General features: G+C 43.0%; 1 protein-coding gene and 1 long non-coding RNA gene across 4 annotated transcripts in view; one reads left to right on the forward strand and one right to left on the reverse strand.

Annotated features, from left to right (window-relative positions):
- The window catches only part of GPM6A (glycoprotein M6A), a 222,607-nt gene that overhangs the window by 194,880 nt on the left and 7,084 nt on the right, over positions 1–20,643 (forward strand). The window contains exons 4-6 of the mRNA XM_068278779.1: positions 1,203–1,356; positions 10,611–10,687; positions 17,925–17,990. Of these exons, the coding sequence (XP_068134880.1) occupies positions 1,203–1,356; positions 10,611–10,687; positions 17,925–17,990 (297 nt within the window). The remainder of the gene's footprint in view (positions 1–1,202; positions 1,357–10,610; positions 10,688–17,924; positions 17,991–20,643) is intronic.
- LOC137568689 (uncharacterized) overlaps positions 1–20,643 on the reverse strand; it is a 225,288-nt gene that overhangs the window by 17,279 nt on the left and 187,366 nt on the right. For 2 of the 3 annotated variants that reach the window (XR_011030984.1, XR_011030983.1), the window contains exon 4: positions 17,894–17,985. This is a non-coding gene — a long non-coding RNA (uncharacterized lncRNA). Of the gene's footprint in view, positions 1–1,225; positions 1,436–17,893; positions 17,986–20,643 lie in introns of those variants that run through there. The other variant, XR_011030985.1, reaches the window with a different exon arrangement.

The raw sequence follows: 20,643 nt of genomic DNA on the forward strand, positions 1-20,643 counted from the left end.
ATAAGTATAGGCAATCTATAGCATGCTGGGAACTCAATGACTCTGACAAGCTGATAAGGAAGGAATCATATGAAAATAGAAGCAAATACCCCTGAAATACTAAATATGTGCTGGCAAATAGATGCAATTCCATAGATATAAGATAACCAAAACATAACCAAAAATGCACTCTGGTATCGGTTCTGCTCTCTAGCACTGGGTGGTGCCAGCAACTATGAAAGACAAAAAGGTGGGGGAGAGAGAGAGCGCTCCGATGGTGCATTAAACTAGGTATGCAAATAACACACACTTCAATATTGCACTTACAGTTTGTATGTCTGTGCTGCGCTTTGCTCAAAACACTGTCCCAGCAGGTCGCCTCAGCCTAAACTAGCCTGGCCAGGGCTGGTGGTGTAGATGGATCATACGAGAGAGCGTCCGTCTGGGGGGAGCGGTGCACAGCCTCTGCCGTCTGACGTCACTACTGGTTTTGTCGTTTGACCACGCCTTCCTCAGGTGACGTTCCTAAAGAGACGGCGTAGTATACATAGAGCGGCACCCATAGCAACAGGGTTGCCTGGGGGCGTTGATTAAAACAATTTCTTTTTTCAAATACATTAAAAGTTCCTTCACTACTTTATTTTGAACCTGCTTTTCGTTCAGATATATAGATATATACATTTTAAGACTACAACAAAAAATAAAATTATATAATAGAAAGAATGCCTCGTCTAGCAAGCCGCGGCTTTATTGATCATTCCTCCATAATGGAGTGGTTATCACATTAATTATTTCCTGTCACTCTTTCTGACTAGTGTGTAACTTATATATATATATATAACCGCCAGGAGTCTTACCCAGTTGCCGGTGCAGATAGTGGAAACTGCCACGCCCCTTTCCTCAGGCGTTCCGAGACTACTAGTCGCTTCTCTAGAGCTCTAATTGTCGCGGAGCATGTGAAGAAGGCGGGGCGCATCGGTTTCCACCCTCTGTTGTCCCTCATACTACATAAAAGAGGTAAAATGGGCAGTCGCTGGCCAATTAAAATGTTATGTGTGTATACACCCTAAATCAGTATGCTTTTTAGATGGATAGTTTTGTGGGAGACTAAAATGAAGGAGGCTATTCATCTTCCATCTTGAAATGAAGAACAGTTGAAATAAAAGCAATATGCAATATTGATTGACTATGTAATCAAATATTTCCTTTTTATTTATTTTTAGTTTATTATGCTGACGTACCTCTTCATGCTGGCCTGGCTTGGAGTCACAGCTTTTACCTCCTTACCAGTTTACATGTACTTCAATCTCTGGACTGTTTGCCGAAACGCAACATTGGTCGGAGAAACAACTTTCTGCTTGGACCTTCGTCAGTTTGGTAGGTTTAATTTAAATTCTTTCACTTTTTTATGCTGCGTTGTGATGATTCATAGCTATGCCTGGAATAACAGCAGTACCTGTGTGCAAGGAGGGATATACTGTAGGTGCAGCCTGTTGTTTACAGTTTCCCTGAATTGCTAAAGCAAAACACTACCATGTGTTGTAAACACACAAAATGGGCAGCAGTTCATATTGATTGGAGGAGGGCAGTGGCGAAGCTGAAGTGCTATACATTCCTTTGCAATCCTGGATTTATTAAAAAGAAGTTCCTACTACAGTGCGAACAGGCAACTCATTGGTTCACTATTATTACTGTAATAACTATTATAACTTAAAGGCAAGATCCGAGGAACCTCCTTAATGGTGTAGGAATGGTAACCACTCAAAGAAACAGTCAGTGGTGTGAATTGTTCACAGACTGCACTGCAGTGTGGAAAAAGTGTAAAGATTATGTAAATGCATAATAATAAGCAGGGTGGCCCCAGTAAAACACTGATGGTGCCCTGCTTCCTGGGTCACTACCCCCCTTCCTGGTGAATTCCAGGGTCATAACGCTAGTGCTGGCATTATAACCTCCCCTCCACCCTATAACTAGTGTTACTACATCAACCCCCTCTTCCTCACATAACTCCCACACAGAACTATTGTCACTATTCCACCAATCCCCACACTGTAAGGGTGGTTACCAAAACCTCCACTCATCTAAGGGGTGCAACAATCATCTCTTCCACCCCCTTTCCCCATGACAGGTACATCCACCATATCCATATTCCCATAATAAGTGATGGCAATATTCCCCCTCCTCCCCATAACAATTTAGGCCACCCTCCTCAGCTGCAGCTCTTTACTGCCTGTCTCCTTGTCCTTAGTCTTCCTAAATGTCATGTGACATCAGGCTTGGTGAAGAAGGCAAAGAAAGAGGCAGAGAAGGGCTGGTGGCTGCAGCAGAGAAGAAAGGACAGCAGATACAACACTGGAAGAGGTGACATGCTAGCATCTCTACTGAACTTCTGTGCATGGGGAGTGAGGAGGATGAGGTGCAGCTACTGGGGGATGACCAGTGTTGGGCCCAAGGAGAGGAAGGTATTAAGTTGAGCCCCGCCGCTGCTGTGCCCCACTCTTGCAATTATGGCACTGATAGGACACTAAAGCACTTGGTTGAGGACCTTAATTTACATCTACCCAGTTTATTCAAAGTAATGCTATTATATGTAACATTTTTATCAATGCTTTATGAATAACCACATTAGATCAATATTTTATAGAATTATGCCAATTTCTTCCCATTTTTTTCATTTAGTCCTTGAAATAAACAGAAAGCTTTATAATTAAAAACAAAAAAACAAAGTCAAGTTATGATGTAAAATGCAGTTAATTCTGTACCATCCAGGGGTCACAAATCAAATTAAGCACATTTTAATTTTACTGCCAATGTTGCTTCCTTTATAGAAGACGTCAGATTTCCTTAAGTATTTTTCTTTCCATCGAAACACATGTTCAGAGAATGGTGGGTTTGATCTACTCATAAAATATTTATTTAAGTTAATCAACTGCCAGTCATTGTTCATATGCTACAATTATGGAAGTGACTCAGATTTTCATTAGGACATTTCAGGACAATTCATAGTATGCAGCCCCGTGACAGCGGGGAATACAAAATAAGAGCTCAACAAAAGCATACAAAAATCAAATAGGTATTCTAAGCAAAGAGGGTCTTGATTAAACATTTCGAAGGCGGGAAGAGCTGTTCTAAAATGTTTTGCAGACCAAATTCAGATGACTAATAGATTAAGCTTTACTCAATGAATGAGAGAACAGAAACTTCATCACAGGACAGATATGGAAAATGCTAAATTAAAGAACAAAGGGCTCCAGACAGTAAAAGCACTGTCAAAAGAATGTTAGCTGGTAGTGGTCTCAACAAACATGTTAGTCTCTTAAAAAAACTTCTCAGAAGGAAAACAAGGTCTGATAAAACCAACATTTTACATTGAATTACCAGAAACCTATTTACTGGCGAATTTGTCAGTTATAGAATGGTTTATGTAAGGAGAGAAACGGAAGACAGGCCTGGGAGCATCATTTACCATAACAGTGTAGCCCACTTCTGAACTCTCTCAACAATGTTCTCACTGTGATGATGATCATTTACAACACACACCGTGGCCAAGTTTCCCTAGCACATTTGGCATATTGAATACCCTGCAGCTGTGACCTGCCCAGCCGACACATTTACAAATGTATCGATGAGCTTTGCTGACCACTCACACCATCATGACTTTGGTTCAGTCAAGGACTCTTTGACTCCGTCAAGGACTAAATTGTCCCAGTGGGCATCCTTGTTTTTCTGTAGGGAATTATCCTTGTAGCAATTCAGGTTGACTGCCATCTTTGTGAACCAAAATCCTCTTTCTCAGTGACCAACATTTCTGGGGCCGTTGGTTACAAATCAACTCCTAAATTAGGTTAACCAATGCAGTTTATAAAATATATGCCATCCTTGGCGTTGTCACCAGTGTCTGTTTTGTGAATGCTACCCATGATATCCCAATTATTGTAAAACAACTTACCATGCATATCAAGTCTGTAGTTGTGTCTCTGGCCCGCTTATTTTATAGACTTTTCTGTTATATTTCCAGTATTTGGAACTTCAATACTTCAGTGTCCTGACATCTTCACTTTTCTTTGTCATTCTGGGCATGCCGTGACTCAGGAAACCCTGACCTTCTCCTTCACTCACTGCTGCAGAAATTGTTTGCTCGGTCTTTCCTATGCACTAATCCTGTCTGTCCTGCGCAAAGACACTCCCCTCCAATTGTTATTTATATAGCATACCCTGATATTTTTGACAGAAAGGGGAACTGGTGCTCTACTCACACAGATTGTATGAATGCCCACTGCGGTCCTTTTTGGAAGAATCTTCTTTTTTTTTTCCTTTTTCAGCTGAATGTAATATAATTACATAAGGTTGCTGGATAGATATCACTGTGTTTTCAGTAGAAGTTAAATTTCTTCACACTCACATACAGTACATATACCTTTATTGTCTGCTATCTTTTCAAAGATGTGAGTCTACTGTATAGTGGTAGATTGGATAAAATGGGGACATCACTGGAGGCAAGGCTTAAACAGGAACACTGGGCTCCTGGAAGATCTATGATGCATGCTCCTAACCCTCTTCTAATAAGGTTTACATTAAACCTTTTAGAAACAGATACTCTACAATTGCTTTTAGCTGCCTAATGACATGGTGATGATGAAAATCGGTGAAAAGTTTAAAATTACGGTAAGTTTTCATCACTCACAGTAGTATCCAACATGATGGGCCACTAATGCCCTAGTGACAACTGTTCATACTCTACTTTAGATTTGTCCTGAAATTACCCCAAATTATTTCAGACAATTACATTTAAAGATTTAAAGTGTGTACATAGTTTAACCCCCTCTTTTTTAGAACTTCAATGTCCCTCTGGCTTATAAAGCCCAACCTCTAATACCTGCACCTTGTTTGCCCCATCAACCACTTAAGCACCAGCCACCAGTAGCACTTTTACCTGGCCTTCCCCCACAGCCTACCAAATGTAGAGTGCCCTCTCAGTATTCACTGTGTCTGAAGGCTGCAAGTGGTCTGATACAGTAAATGGAAAAAGTAATCTTTATGTAACCATTTATTCTCTAGCCTGTCTGGCTGTTGGGTACAGCAATGGGAAAGAGGTCAGGTGAGAAGCTATGTATACTTGTAACCCTACTCTACAGCCACGCAACACTTTCCACCTGTTTGCATGCTTGGTGACACTAGCTGGGAGGTCAGAGAAACCACCCACTGTGTGAGCTGGCAGGCAGGTGGAAGGTGCAGCAGGGCTGTGTGGTAGAGTGACAATGGCCTCAATTCACTCAATTCACTAAGATCATGCTAGAGATAATAAGGCAAGAGAAAACTTACCTCCACACGTGAGAGAGTTATCTTACCTCTTCATTCCTTAAGTTACTTCTCCTGTAGTTAATTTACCTCCTCTGTAGTTAATTTACCTCCTCTGTAGTTAATTTACCTCCTCTGTAGTTATTTTCACATGCAGCTAATTAACAGCCTGTCTTTAACTCGGGAGTTATTTTAAGGATTGGAGAGTTAATTTAAAGACAGAAGAGTTAACTTTAGGCTTGCCTGAGGTAAAATGTTTCCTGAATACTACATGCCTTATCACTATGGTAACAACTCTAGAAGAGTTATTAAAGACAGGAGATAAGTATAGTGAATTGAGGCCAATGTGTGTAATGAAAGTAGAAACACCCTCGTTAAACTTCTGCGCCTGAGGCTCACTCTCGGTCACACCCTACCGGCAAGGCAGCAATATATATCGGCAGTATTGCAAGATTCCTATTTGTTTACCTCCTTGTCCTTTGCTATGAACGTGTGTGTTATATGGCATTGGCGTTGTAACTGTATATGGTTACACCTTGGATGAGCTGACATTTGGCATATTGAATACTCTGCAGCTGTGACCCGCCCAGCCAGCATGAATGATATACCTACTGCAGATGGAAAATGCAAATGCCAAATGTTGAAGTGATAGAAATCGCAAAGTGTTAGCTGTCACCTTGGCTGCAAAGGAGCATAATTTAGCATGTCTAATTAAATCTCAGTGAGCTGCTATCTGGATTCAGTAAAAATCATTTTAATACAATTTAAGGGTTAGTGTACTCATATAGTAGGATGTATCAGCTGCATACATTCGCTTTCGACGCCCGGTCTTTTTGCACATGGTGAGCCGAATGATCGTTCACCCTGCTGCTGCTGAAATTCCAGGCGGCATTAAATACCATTTCCCCTCTGAGACGTAGCAACTTGGAGGGAGAAGTAATTCAGGGTCCAGCAATCCCTGGATCTCCAAATTACCGGAGTACACAGCTGTTTTTGCTATAGCCGTGCCAAATTCAGGCGCTACACAGCACGCTCTGTACGGCAAGAAGCCCTGCCTCAGTATCACCTGCATTTTGTTTCATCAAAGTCTGATACATCTATTGGGGTTTACTTATGTATCGACAAGCTTTGCCCATTGCCATAAAATGGTATAGAAGGAGATAAACGGGGATACATAAAGCATTTTAAAATATGAAAAATGATGTAAATGTCAATTGCTTCCTGTTAATAGGCTTATGAGCCAAAAAATGTCCGTTAAGCCCCACGGGGCACCCTATCCACAGAAGATTCATCTTGTTTGCTGTTAACTTCAGAAGCTAAGCAGACAGCTTACAGAACACTTCCTTTTTGGTGCTTAGTAATCCTGTTTAATGCATTATCCTATGTGACCTATTATACCAAGAGGAAAGTGTCCCAAAGACTTCAGAGGCATCTAGGAACAGTGAGGTCCAGATCTGAGGAGGAAAAGGCTTGTTGTCCCTTCCAGCCATATATGTTAGTTGCCCAACCCTGTGACCCAGAGATGGATTAACATAATGGCTCCCTAGGCAAGGTAGATTTGCGGCCTCCTTGTGGTTCTTTTGGTAAGGTGGGCCCCTTTACACCCACTAGGCTCCAAGCAGCTGCCTAGGTTACCTGGTGGATAATCCTACTCTGCTGTGATCCCCTTTATTTGTATTTTTTATATATATTGTATATACTTAAAATGAACCCGAGGTGAGAGTGATATGGAGGCTTCCATATTTGTTTCCTTTTAAACAATACCAGTTGCCTGGCAGCCTTGCTGATCTATTTGGCTACATTAATGTCTGAATCACACCAGAAACAAGAATGCAGCTATTCTTGTCAGTTCTGACAATATTTGGCAGAAACACCTGCTACATGCGTGTTCAGGGTCTATGGCTGAAAGTATTAGAGGCAGAGGATCAGCAGGACAGCCATGCAACTGGCATTGCTTAAAAGGAAATAAATATGACCGCCTCCATAAAACTCTCACCTCAGCTTCACTTTAAGTATTTGGGTGCCTTCTTGTCATTTGTCTTTATTGAAGTCTACCCAGGGTGTTCTTCTTTAGAATCTTCTTGGTATCTTCTTCAAGTCCCGCTGTGTGATGTCATGCTCATGTGTGTCATTCTACCTTGGTCTTTTGCCATCACTTCTTTAAGACATTAGATGTGTGTATGGGTTTTTTGTATATGTATTTAATGTCTGAAACGAGAAGTACAGGAGTCAGAAGAGTAGGGCAGATAAAAAATCCTGGTAGGTAACCTTACTTGTCTGTGTCAGACACGGAGATGCTGAGAAGACCTTTGAGGAGGAGAGCATTTCTCTTATTCCTACATGCAAGTCGGCCCATGCCGTTATATGACAATAAAAGTAATAGAGAAAAGTCGCCCTTTGCAGTGAAAGTTGGCTTACCCTCTCCAGGATGACAGATGGGAGGTGGCAAATTATAAGATTTATTCAAATGTGTTTCGCTTAGTGCACCCAGCTTTGTCAATTGCAAAATCTTTCACATGACAATAGGTGGGGCTCTCCTTTATATTAGCTGATTTAACTGAAAACGAATATCCTTATTTTTGCAGTTAGTTTATTTTGTAATGTACTGATTTTTAGTAATGCAGAATTGCTCTATTTTAATTGATAGGCACCGTTTGATAAATCAAAGAAACATTCCCTTAGGAAAACGGATGCAAATTATTCTAAGAAAAAGGCTGTTGTACAAAGCAGATAACATAACTTTGCTGATCGGTATCTCAGGTCAGAGCGACTTTCTATTTGTACTAGTGCTGTGAGCTCCAGTCCCTGGATAAGGGTACAAGCATATTTCTTCCCTATAATGTCTGACTCCAGTAGCCTCCTTTGATTTAGTTTCAGGTCAGAAGTTCCTGAGCACATCATTATAACTGCTTTTGTTCATTTCAGATATAGATGGCTTTTATTACCAACAGATGATTGCACGTACTTGTAACAGATATATATTTTTATAGTGAAGCAAGCTGTGCCACACTATATCATAGCAGGGCACAGTAAAATGCTTTGTGCTTGTCCATGTATCACTTTTGGTAGCAAGTGTTCATAATACATTGTGGCTGCCTGACCCAAGAACTACATTATTCACTGAGACTTTTTCTTCATACAAAGCCGCCAAAAGTATATGGTTACTGTAATGGCTAATAAACTCCAGGATAAGGTACATATTTGCTGCCAGAGTCCCTTCATGTATAACTTGCCATGAATTCTGATTAAAGTGGACATGAACTCTTGCACAGGACAAAAGGAAAACAGAGAAATTCACCCTGTATGTTTTTAGAGAGTTTAGCCTGCCTTATTCACCCTCATCTGTGACTAATTATATCCGTAATTTGATCTCTCAGTTGTGTCAGCTCAGGAATCTCCTCTGCCACAGCAGAGCAGCTAATTTGTAATCACAGGATGTTAACCTTATGTCTGCTTCCATGAAAGCAGGAAGTAGACACACTGCCGAATTATTGCAAGATTTGTATCAGCTGTAACATAGAAATGTTCTTCTTCAAAGGTCATCATGCTGTTGCTTATCTTTTAGAGCAGAGAGGACGTCCGCTTTAAAAATAAGTCAGATAGGTAAATTTAAGAAGTAATCTCCTCCATCAGCAGAGAATTACGTGTACATTGGGAATGATATGCTAAGGCATCTCTGCACATCTCAAAAATAAAATAAGAGGGAGGGCGAGATAGAGAGAAGAGGAACCAGTAACACTAAAGGGAAAGTAGGAGAAATGGGGAAAACAGGAATGAGAAAAATTACAGATGACAACATACACATATCACTTTATTAAGAAGTGTACAAAAACATACAACAGTAACAGCAACAAGTACACAAAGGATAAAAAACAGCTAACGCCAGGTAGACATATCTAATTTTGATTGACCAATCACTGGCCCACTGCTGAATGAGAGCTACACAATCTGTTCATAGTATTCAAAATCTGTTGGCCCTCAAACTACATGGAGGTGGTAACTTGGATGTACGTATGGCTTAAAACCTGGTACACACTTTCAATTATGATTGGCCAATCACTGACCAATTTTACCACCTCCATGTAGTATGAGGGTTTACCTACATAATCTGCCCATAGTATTCAGTATTTGTTGACTCTGATACTACATGGCTGACAGGTGGTACAATTGGTCAGTGACTGGCCAATCATAATTGAAAGTGTGTACCTGGCTTTAGGGTGAATAAACAGATCCACTTTTGATTGGCCAGTGATTGGACATTTTTTTTTACCTCCATGTAGTATGCAGGCCAGCAGATATTTGAGCACTATGAACAAATTGTGTAGGTACGCTCTCATACTACATAGAAATGGTAACTTTGGGCAATTATTGTCCAATCAAAATTGGATGTGTGTACCAGGCTTTAATTTCCCCTGCTAAATTCATGTCAAAGTGAGCACATTTTACCCCTTGATACACTCTCCGTTGTCAGATGAGCAGAAAACTTTCTAGATGAATGCATTGTACAATGAAATGTGTGCCAGTCCACTCTGTGTCTCCTGCATTCGATGGGCCAGGCAGTAAATGGGAGTGGTTGAGTCAATGACTGTAATGATTTTTATAGGGCAGTTCACAATGTCACGTTCCACTAAAGTCTATTTCAGCCTGTTCCAGAAAATTCTGACCAGTATGAATTTTCTGGACTGCAGGCCACTTTGCCAGTTATAGAGGAGGAGCATTTGGGTGGGAAAAGTTAACTTATTGAAAGATGTGGAGAACCAGATTGCACTTCAGCAGGATAGACTGGAGATGTTTAATGATAAATGGGATAGATGGTTTATGTTTCAGATATCATCTGAATATGAGATTTTGATGAGGGTGTAGGGGAGGAAAAATGTGTAATTGTGATGGTAAGGCTGGATGATTTCTCAGTTCTGTTGAAGAGTCATATGAGATTTTTTTTTCTTAAGATGACTGGAGGGGGAGGAGTGGTGGGGGTGTCTTTTGTTTGATTTATTGTTTGGATTTTTTGTTAATAGGAAAATGGAGAGAAGGGTGCTCTATGGTATTGTTGATGATGGAATTTTTGCATTCTGTTTGTTTTTTGGATGCAATTACTTTTCTTCCAATAAACGAAATTATATGAAAAAGAGGGGGAGCGTACTCTGCAATGGGCCCTGGAGTGGTACAGAACATCCACGCTATATGTACGCAGTATCTTTCATGCATAATATGAGCACAGTCCAGCTGCAGTTTCTTAAATGGGTTTGCTGCTGTAATTTTTATTAGTATATGCCAGTATGAAGGAACTTTTTAGCAACGTGCATTAATGATGCTAATCTCCTGTATTCCAGGCATTGTTCCAGTCGGTGAGGAAAGGAAATTGTGTACGAAAGATGGCAACTTCCTGACGATGTGTGAATCTACTGAAGTGAGTTGTATAACCGCACCTACATTATTCATTCTGACCCTTTATTGACTTACGGCCCTTCCACATGGGTGCAATTGCGCTTTTTGACTGGAAAAGAAAAAAATAAGCCTCCAGACCTTTTTTCAAATTGGAAATTGCATTGCAAATCGCATAACACTGGATTTGGTATGTGATTTGCATGCAATTTCATTGATTTTACCTAATCACAAATGCAGGAAAAATGCAACAGACACTACATTTGCGATTACTGTATTTTTCAGACCATAAGAAGTTCCGGACCTTAAATCAAACCTAGGTTTAGAGGACAAAAACCAGGGGGAAAAAAAAAATATACTAACATTTGTGCAGGGGCGTCTTATTGATCTTCTCCCCCCAATTATTATGTCCCTCTTGTATTTTATGTCCCCTTTGTACCTCTTGTGTACCCCTTGTGTCCTGCTGTATCCACTATTGTCCCCTTTGTGTCCTACCATAGTACCTTTTGTATCTGTCTGTGTCCCCTATTGTGTCATCCTCTCTGTCCCTAGCCTACTGTGTCATCCTCTATCCCTTTTGTGTCATCCTCTGTCCTCCTGTGTCCCCATGTTTGCCGTGTAGTGCCATTTACAGTGACAGTGACTCCAGCAAGCATCTCTTCCCTCCCTCCGATATACTGTACACTGTGCTGCAGCCTGCAGCAATGTTCAGTGTTACTCACGCTCCTTCTGGGAGAGAGGATCGCTATACCCCGGTGCGTTCGTCTGTACTGTAGCTTAGGGTCATCAAGCGTGGGACCCTTAAAGAGAACCCGAGGTTGGTTCTAAGAATCCTAATTGCACACAGAGGCTGGATCTGCATATAATACCCAGCCTCTGTTGCTATACAGTTCCCCCCACAGGCCCCCCTGCGCTCTGCTGGCCCCCATAAATCATACGCCGTGCTAAGCAACACGCAGCGTGTCGATAGCCGGCTGTTTATGTCTGTACTGTCATTCTCGCCGCTCCTCCGCCTCCTCTTTGTAGCCACTCCCCACCCGTGTCCCTTCCCTCCAATCAGCGGGGAGGGAAGAGAGTCAGGACTGAGTCAACCACTTACATACCTGATATTTAACTCTTTAAGGCAGAGAAAGAAAAAAAGGAACACAGCATAGTAATTTGTGTGCTAGGCACTCTACATACCCATGTCTTTCTCATCATGTCACATGTCACCTCGGGTATCCTTTAAAGCCTCAGTATAAAAGAAGAGGGAAGAAGGGAGAAGAGGCTTCTGGGGCCATTGCCTCTCTAAGCAGCACTACAGAGCAAATACAGGGACATGGGTGTATAGTCAGCAGAGCCACCGCAAGGGGACACAGAAGGACACATGTATAGCTAGCAGAGCCTCTGCTTGGCATACACATGATGACACGGGACCTATAGACTGCCAGGGATTTAAGGGAGGCATGTCTTTGGCGGCACATGCAGACCATAAGTTGAACCAAAATCCCCCCTCCATTTATTTGAATCTTATGACCTGAAAATATGGTAGGTTAAAAACAGATTGCACCACACTGTACAGGGCACCACAATTACTATGTTAATCATGATGCCCTTGCAATCGGCAAACTATATTTTTGCTGGCCTCAGGAGTCTCCCCCTATAAAACGATTAGGTTATCCGGCTGTATAAGATGTTAGCTAGCACTGGGCTAGCTAGTACAGGTGGCACTAACCCCCCCTCCGATCCATCTGTTTATACATTACCCAGCCTGGTTCCTGCGATCGGCGCAGTCTCACCGCACAGCTCCGGTCTTCTCTATAGGGAGGATCCGGTCTGCGCATGACGTCACGTACGATTCTCCCTATAGAGAAGACCGGAGCTGTGCGGTGAGGCTGCGCCGATTGCAGGCACCAGGCTGGGTAATGTATAAGCGGATGGATCAGGGGGGTTCTGGCCACCTGTACTAGCTAGCCCAGTGCTAGCTAACATCTTATACAGCCGGATAACCTAATAGTTTTATAGGGGGAGACTCAGGCTAGAAAAACCTCCTGAGTGGCGTAACGCTCAGGAGGTTAAACAAGGAATGCAAACATTTTACAGGAATATCAGATAGTACTCTTTCTGGCACATAATACAGTATATATCACAGACTAAAAAAAAGGCAATATATTGGGTCTAGTAAGCAACATGTACATTTTGATGACAGAGTGGCATAACTTGAAGTTATATGAACTAGAACATGCTAATTATTGGAATGCAGAGATCCTCCAGGCTCAAGTGCTAGTTCCATTTAGAAGCTCTGTGTAATGTTATTGGAGGTTATTGGCTAGAAGCTAACTGCCTTATTTCATCTGTTATTCTTGTTGGGATGTGAAATCAATCATACGTTGGTGTATAATATGTATAATAAGTATATGGATTATATAAATAAACAATTATTATAGTACTTAAGAAAATGCGGTATTTGCCTGTGCAGGCATTGCTGCTTTGCCTCTAAGACATTACACTGCAAATCGCAATTCCGAATTACGATTCGGATTTACAATTTCCTATGGATGCTAGCAACAAAAGAAGAAAAAATGCAGAAAAAACACAGCATGCAGGACTTTTTTTCTTTAATTGCATTAATAATCAAAATCGCGTGTAAAATCACATCAAAATCGGAATCCCATGTACTGTAAAAGCGCCCAGAATCACAGTAATAGCACTGGCCAAGAAGATCATATAAGATAAAGCATGTAATCAGGAAGAGTTGAAAGAGCATGCTAAATGCATGGGGCAGGAAGAAGCAATTCTTGAAGCATGGGGTACAAAATATGGGGAAATAAATATACTGATAAGAGCAGTGGTGTAGCAATAGGGGGTGCAGAGGTTGCGACCCCATATGGGGCCCTTGGGCCAGAGTGGCCCTCCCTCAGCCACAGTACTAGCTCTTCATTGGTCCTGTGCTGGTAATGATCACTCCTATAGATGCTTTGAATACTGAGAACCATTAACAATACGCTCGCCATCCCCTGCTTACACTTTGGATACTGAGATGTCCTTGGTAGATTTTCGGTGCACCATATGAATTGTTCTGTATAGAATGCCGGGAGAAAAGGGGGGGGGTAATGTAAAACTCGCACTGGGCCCCCAGTTTCTTAGCTACACCATTGGATAAGAGGCATGCACCAAACAGAGCAGGTGAGGACTGGGACCTTTTGGCCTGGGGGGAAAACACAAACTAGAGGCCCATTTCCTTGGCAACGGAGGAGTGACGGAGGCCGCGTCACATGGCTAATTCCCCTGAGATTTAAGCAGTGTCACAAGGCAGATTTCCAAGAGATTTCATTCGAAAATCTCTCGGGAATCAGTCTGCTGGTGTATGCGCATGCAACAGTTCTCTCTTTGATCAGAGTGAGATCTGTTTCTTGGTCAGTCTTCACCTACAACGTCTGATGTATGGGCACCTTCAATCCCCTCTCACTGCTGTGATTTCTCTTCAGCCGTATCCCCTCTCTATCTCCCTTACAGTGGCATTACGTAATGATAGATGCCGCTGGAGGAGTTATGGAGGTGGACACTGTTACTCAGCTGAAGAGAGAGCCTATGGTTGAGAGGTGAATAGCTTCGCCAACACGCTCTTCTCGAGAGAGACTTTTTCATAACCAGGGGCACATGCCACACATCAGTTTCCGGGAGGGAATTTGTGCTGAGCTTGCCACTAACAGCTCTACGCTGGTACCCTTTTAAGCCTCTCCCCTGAATTTGAGAAGTGGTGTGTGCTGGTTAACACAAACAGGAACCTCCAAAATCTTCTCCCCTTATAAGTAAACAAGTCCAGCTCATGTTCAGTAAGTCCCCCCAATCACTTAGGCCTAGTCCTCATTATAAATCACCAGCGCTATTGCAAGCGTTGAGCAATTTATTGAGCGATTTTCAAAGCGCTTTTCTAAGCGCTTTTGTGGAGGATTTTTTTTTTTTCACTTCGAAGTGAACTCTTTGACCCGGAAATTAATAAATACAATGTATTTATTCATGAAAGCACTCAGGAAATCGCTTTGCAAAGCGCTTTTCCAAGAGCTTTCCCTATCTTTTCTATTGAATCTCAAACGCTTTAGAAATGGTGCAGGAGCCGCGTTTGCGATTGAATAGAAGCGCATGGCTTATGTGAGAACACTCACATAAGCTTACATTACACAAGCGCTTTTAAGGCGATTTTTAAAATCGCCAACACTTTAAAATACCCTGAAATCGCCCCCAATGTGAACAAGCCCTTAAAGCAGTGTTTCTCAAACCTGTCCTCATGACTCCACAATGGTGCCTGTTTTGCAGGCAACATCACCTATTCACAGGTGTAGTAATTAGTGTGTCAGCCGGGTGGCTTCTATGTAGCTGAGACACAAATTACCCAACCTGTGCATAGGGGAGGTTGCCTGCAAACCATGCACTGTTGGGGAGTCACGACTCGAGGACGGGTTTTAGAAACACTGACTTAGGCCTTGTTCACATCTAAAATCGAAATTGCAAACGTTAGTATTTTGCAATTTTTAAATCAATTTTTTCCCCTCCTGGCACTCTTTTTTTAAAGCGCTTTTCTAAGGGCTTTTTCAATTCACTCCCTTTGACCCTAAAAAAAATAAATACAATGTATTTATTCTTTAAAACGCTCACGCAATTGCTGCACAATGTTTTGCGTTTTTCCTTTACCTTCCATTATGGCAAAATCGCCTAAAAATGGTACAGGCAGCGCTTTTCTGAGCGGATCGGAAACAAACTGCTCAGATGTGAACTCTCTAATAGAGAATCATTGAAGAAGCGTTTTTTACAGCGATTTTGAAAATCGCCGGCGCTTGAAAAAAGGGCAAAAACGAAGAATGGAGGGGGGCGGGGCAGGGAGCAGGCATGAACAAGGAGCAGTCCTCATGCCCACCTCTCCCCCCAAATCGACTCATAGTGTGCCTGCGCAGAGTGCTCAAGGCCAGGGTACCCGATCAATGACACACGCTGGCAGGCCCAGTGCTTGCGTACTGCTGCAGACCTAGCTTTTAAGATAGAACAGAGGGGGACAAGATGAAATAGGGGAGAGATAGGAGGACTGCCCGTGTTCATGCCTGCTCTTCCTCCCCCCCCCCCCCATTCTTATTTACCTCTGATATCCTTTAAGTAAACCAGAGATGACCATTGTAAAAGATTTGATACTTAACTGGGGCTTCCTCCAGCCCCATAAGCATCGCCGAGTCCCTCGCAATCCTCCCACGTGCCTCCATTCAGTCGCAATCAGTTCTGGTAACTGGCTCAGCCCTGCCAGTCGGGCTCTTCTACGCTTGCACGTAAGAGCCGCACATGTGCAAAAGAGACTACTGGCGTGACTGAGCCAGATTACCGGATCCCCTAGCAGAAGAACGGAGGCACTCGGGAAGACTGCAAGGAACTCAGCGGTAATTTTGGGGCTGAAGGAAGCCCCAGTTAAGTATTAAATCTTTTACGATGGTCGTCTCTGCTACACTTTAAAAGTGACTAAGTGTCCACAATTTAACCAACCCCCACACATTAGGTATATGCGTTGGGGGGAGGTTAAAGCAGAACTGTAGATCCCAAATAAACACACTGTTTCACTTACTTGGGGCTTCCCCAAGCCCCCAGCAGCCATCTTGTCCTGTGCCGCTCCTCAACAAGCCTCCGTTCTCCCGCCGCCAGCTACTTTCGATTTCGCCTCCTGGCCACTGCGCCTGCGTGGCCCTAGCCACGCGTATCCTTTCTTCGCGTTCCCCGCTATTGCAGAAAGGAACACGAAGAAAGGATACGCTTGTCCAGAGCCACGCTGGCATCGACTTACAAGTCGAGGTACGGGACCGAGTGGCGGTGGGGGAACAGAGACTCGTTAAGGAGCGGTGCGGGACAGGGCAGCTGCTGGGGGCTTGGGGAAGCCCCAGGTAAGTGAAACACTGTGTTTATTTTAAATCTACAGTTCCGCTTTAAGGGCACTGTGCACTACTGAGAGCGCATCTAGTCTGATGGGGTGGGCATTGAGTATAAGGTGGGCTTGTTTAACAATGCGGGAAAGTGGTGGAGGTGTCTGGCCCACTCACTGCTACCTGGCCACCTAGGGCTTCCCTCAGAGTCAGAAGTCACCCACTGCCTGTATGTGGGGTGTGATTATTCATGGGCAGAATTGACAGTCACTCAGGTGATAACAAAAAAAAAAAGCAATTTATTATGGTAATCCGAGAGTGCAGATGACTGGTGACGGCTCTCTTCACAATTAGGGAGAGAAAAGAACTGCCACCAGTCACCTGCACTCTCAGATTATCCTCCGTGACCACCAGCCCCTCTCTCAATAGGTGTAAGTTTTCTCACCTTTCTTCCGGCAACTTCCACAGCTTCTCCGCCCTCAGCCAAGCCCAGGACATGTTTATGTTATCTCATCTCGTGGAATGCAGGCAGCCCAGAGCCAGCAGCAGCAGTGATTCCTCTGGATAGCTGCCTGTTTCCCATGCTCTCAACACTGGCACTGCTAATTGCAGGCAGCAGTATCTTCAGCTACAATGGCTCTACACATGGACGGGGCGGAGTCATGTCTGCGACTCAGCGTGACCACGGCAGCAGCAGAAAAAAACAGCCAGGCCGGGTGGACGCTGCACATGAGGTTTTCAACCTGGCTGACAGCCTGTGACACAGGCGGATGGCAGGGTTTAGAACGGCCGAGGGCGGGCGGGCAACCGTGTATACATTATTCACAGTGCACACTGTGCACGTGGTAGTGACTGCACCATCGCCACCAACCCTAAATAATTGAAGGAGAGGCGGCCTGGGGAGAGATTGCCCCCCTTCCCCCCGGCCAGTCCGCCCCTGAAACAGAGTGAAAGAGGGAAGAATGGAGGAATGGGTTATATGAGCAAAGGGAAAGCAGGAATGGTGAGACTCCAGCAGGAAAGGTGAGAAGGAGTGAGTAAAGCTTGGGGAAAGGGAGGAAAGCAGCAGGCAGTATAGAGGAGTAAATCAAGAAGCATGACATATGGAAGCTACGAGGCAGAATGTACATTTGTGTGGAGGACCCAAGGGCTCTGTGTTGGCAGTGAATAGGAACATTAGGAGAAATAATGCATATTTCTGTATGTTACACAAGTACGTAGCTCTTATGCTTTACTTAGCTTGGAAATTGGTAAGTTAACTTTATACCTCAGCTTTGTTTATATTTTACTGTATCTGCAGATGCTATAAAAAGATTTTGTATTAACATGTGGTCTTTGCAGAAGTGTTCACTCACCTATTCCACTTCATTTCTATCTCCTCTGCAGCTGAACATGACGTTTCATCTTTTTATTGTTGCCTTGGCTGGAGCTGGAGCAGCAGTCATTGCTATGGTAAGGCATACATGCAGTCAAGTTAGTAACATAATGATTATCAGGTAACCATGCTGAAAATACTCACAAAGATTTTCTCTTGAATTATATCACCTTACTTAATTTTCACCTCAACTATAAGGAGAAAGAATCATGAGATAGACAAATAAGGAGAGACAATTCATGAGATAAGTTGTGCAAATGAACACCACTGTTTGATAATATATTAGAGGGTTGATTCACTCAAGAATCTTAATGTGTGCATATAGCACACATTAGATTACCCGCATTTACACAATTTAGGTAGCATCTTATACAAGTTGCATAATTCACTATATATATGCATCTTTTACTTTGCATGTTACTCAAGTAACTTACCATATGTTTCGGACGATAAGACGATCCAGAATATCAGATGCACCCAGGTGTAGAGGACAAAAACCAAGAGAAAAAATACCCTAAATCTGGAGCATCCATTGTGCAGGGTCATCTTATGGATCTTTCCTACCCCAATTATTATGTCCCCCTTGTGCCTTCCTTGTACCTCTTGTGTCCCTCTGTCTTCTCCTCTGTCCCCTTGTGTCCTTTGTCCCCCTTGTGTCCACTGTCTTCCTGTGTCCTTTGTCCCCCTGTGTCCTCTTTCCTCCTGTGTCTCTGATGTCTCCTTGTGTCCTCTTTCCCCTTACTCTGTCCCCATGTTCTCAGTCACCGTGTCCTCTGTACTGGTGCCTGGTCCTCTGTCCCCTTGTCCTCCATCCCCCTGTGTCCTGTTTCCTCCGTGTCCCCCTGTGTCCTCCGTGTCCCAGTGTCTGCTATGCCTGTGTCCTCTATGTTCCAGTGTCTGTGTACCCCGTGTCCCAATGTCTGCTATCCCCCTGTGTCCTCCGGTGTCTTAAATACATACATGCAGCCACACAGCTCCCATCATTAGGAAGTCACCACACAGCTTTGCTGAGCCATGTACCAATCAGGCTGCCCCAGACCACCAATCACACCGCTCACTGCTCCTTGCTCCTTTGTTAATAGGAGCCGATGGTCTCAAGGGCGGTACCTCAATAGCAGGGAGTGCAGTTATTGGCTCCCAATGATGTAGCCGTGGTCCCGAACTTGAGACCAACGACTCCTAATAACAAAAGAGGAAGGAATAGTGAACGGCGTAATTGGCGGTCTGGGGCAGTGCCCCCCACATGATTAATATATGGCTTGGCAAAGCTGTGCAGTGACTTCCTAATGAACGGAGCTGCATGGCTACATGTATGTATTTAAGACTCCGGAGGACACAGGGGATGGAGGACACCGGGGATAGCAGACACTGGGACGTGGAGGATACAGGGATAGCAGACCCCAAAACATGGAGGACACGGGGATGGAGGGCAGGGGGACAGAGGAAGGGGAACAGGACAGAGGGGCAGGGGAACAGGGACTTTATTGCTGAAGAGTTTAGTTAGTTCTTGCCTATGAGTTTTCTCAAAATCATCAAAAAAAGTATGAAAGTATTTCCATAATTTATAAAGATCTATACAGATATGTTTCACTGATGTCAGCTGATAAATTGTATTACCAATCAAATCCTGCCAGGGTGGAATTCAGTTGGTTCATTTTCAAGCTGCAAACATTTGCATACACAATTGGCATTAATACAGACATCAGGCAACTGGCATTGTTTTTTAGAGAATGGAGATGGCAGCCTCTGTATCCCTCTCACTTCAGGTTCTCTTTAAATCTGCTTTTGCAGTTGTAAGTTTTTAATGATTAATGACTCATTATACTACCAGGCACATTGTTAGAAGCATTAGCCACTACTCTACCAGACACATTACCAGGGACATTAGCCACTACACCATTAGCCAGATCACTAGACACTACGCCACATACTACCACTACAATATGACTTATTACTGGTTTAGCACATTGTAGTTTCCCAATTATAACAGATGCCTGTTTGAAGCCAGTTCTCTTTCAATATTTTAACTGAAAATTATATTTGGTAAATATGCCAGAGATCCAGAATCAGAGTTTAATTTAAATACTGTATCTGTCCTTTCCTAAAGCAGTATGAATAATCACTCATGTCTACGTCTGTCCTGGGATTGCTAGAAACATTACCCATTGTGTTTCTATGGCAATTTTACCAGGGGATGTATCTCCTTCGTATAAAAATAAGATCCAGCCTGGAATGTATTGCACATATTTATAATAATTCTTTCTGACATGTCCTTAAATACTGAAAACTATTTCTTGACAACAAGGAAATACGACACATAGAATGGCTTCTAGCCATGAAAAGCCTCATGCATCTAAGCCAGGGAACATTGATTTGCGCAGAACTGAGTATGTTTGGATATAGGGTTCAAATCTTCAGTTAATACAGCCATGTATTGTATAGATGTTACATAGTAATTATGTGCTTTTTAATATTTCAGCAATGTGCAAATTACTTCATTTTTCAATGTATAGGGCCATGCTATAGTGACAGTATTTACAATGAGATGCCCTTATATTAACCCTTCAGCAGCCAATTTATTTATAGGTTTGCAAGTACTCCAGATCAATTTATTATAGCACATCATTTTATTTCTTCTTTGTTAGGTTTCCTAGCTTCTAATTCATATTGCTGTAATGTGTATTTATGGCCACTGTATTTAGGGGCCAGTGTGATTCAATGAAATAGGAC

This window comes from Hyperolius riggenbachi, chromosome 1 (genome assembly GCF_040937935.1).
Source record: "Hyperolius riggenbachi isolate aHypRig1 chromosome 1, aHypRig1.pri, whole genome shotgun sequence".
NCBI classification, from domain to species: domain Eukaryota; kingdom Metazoa; phylum Chordata; class Amphibia; order Anura; family Hyperoliidae; genus Hyperolius; species Hyperolius riggenbachi.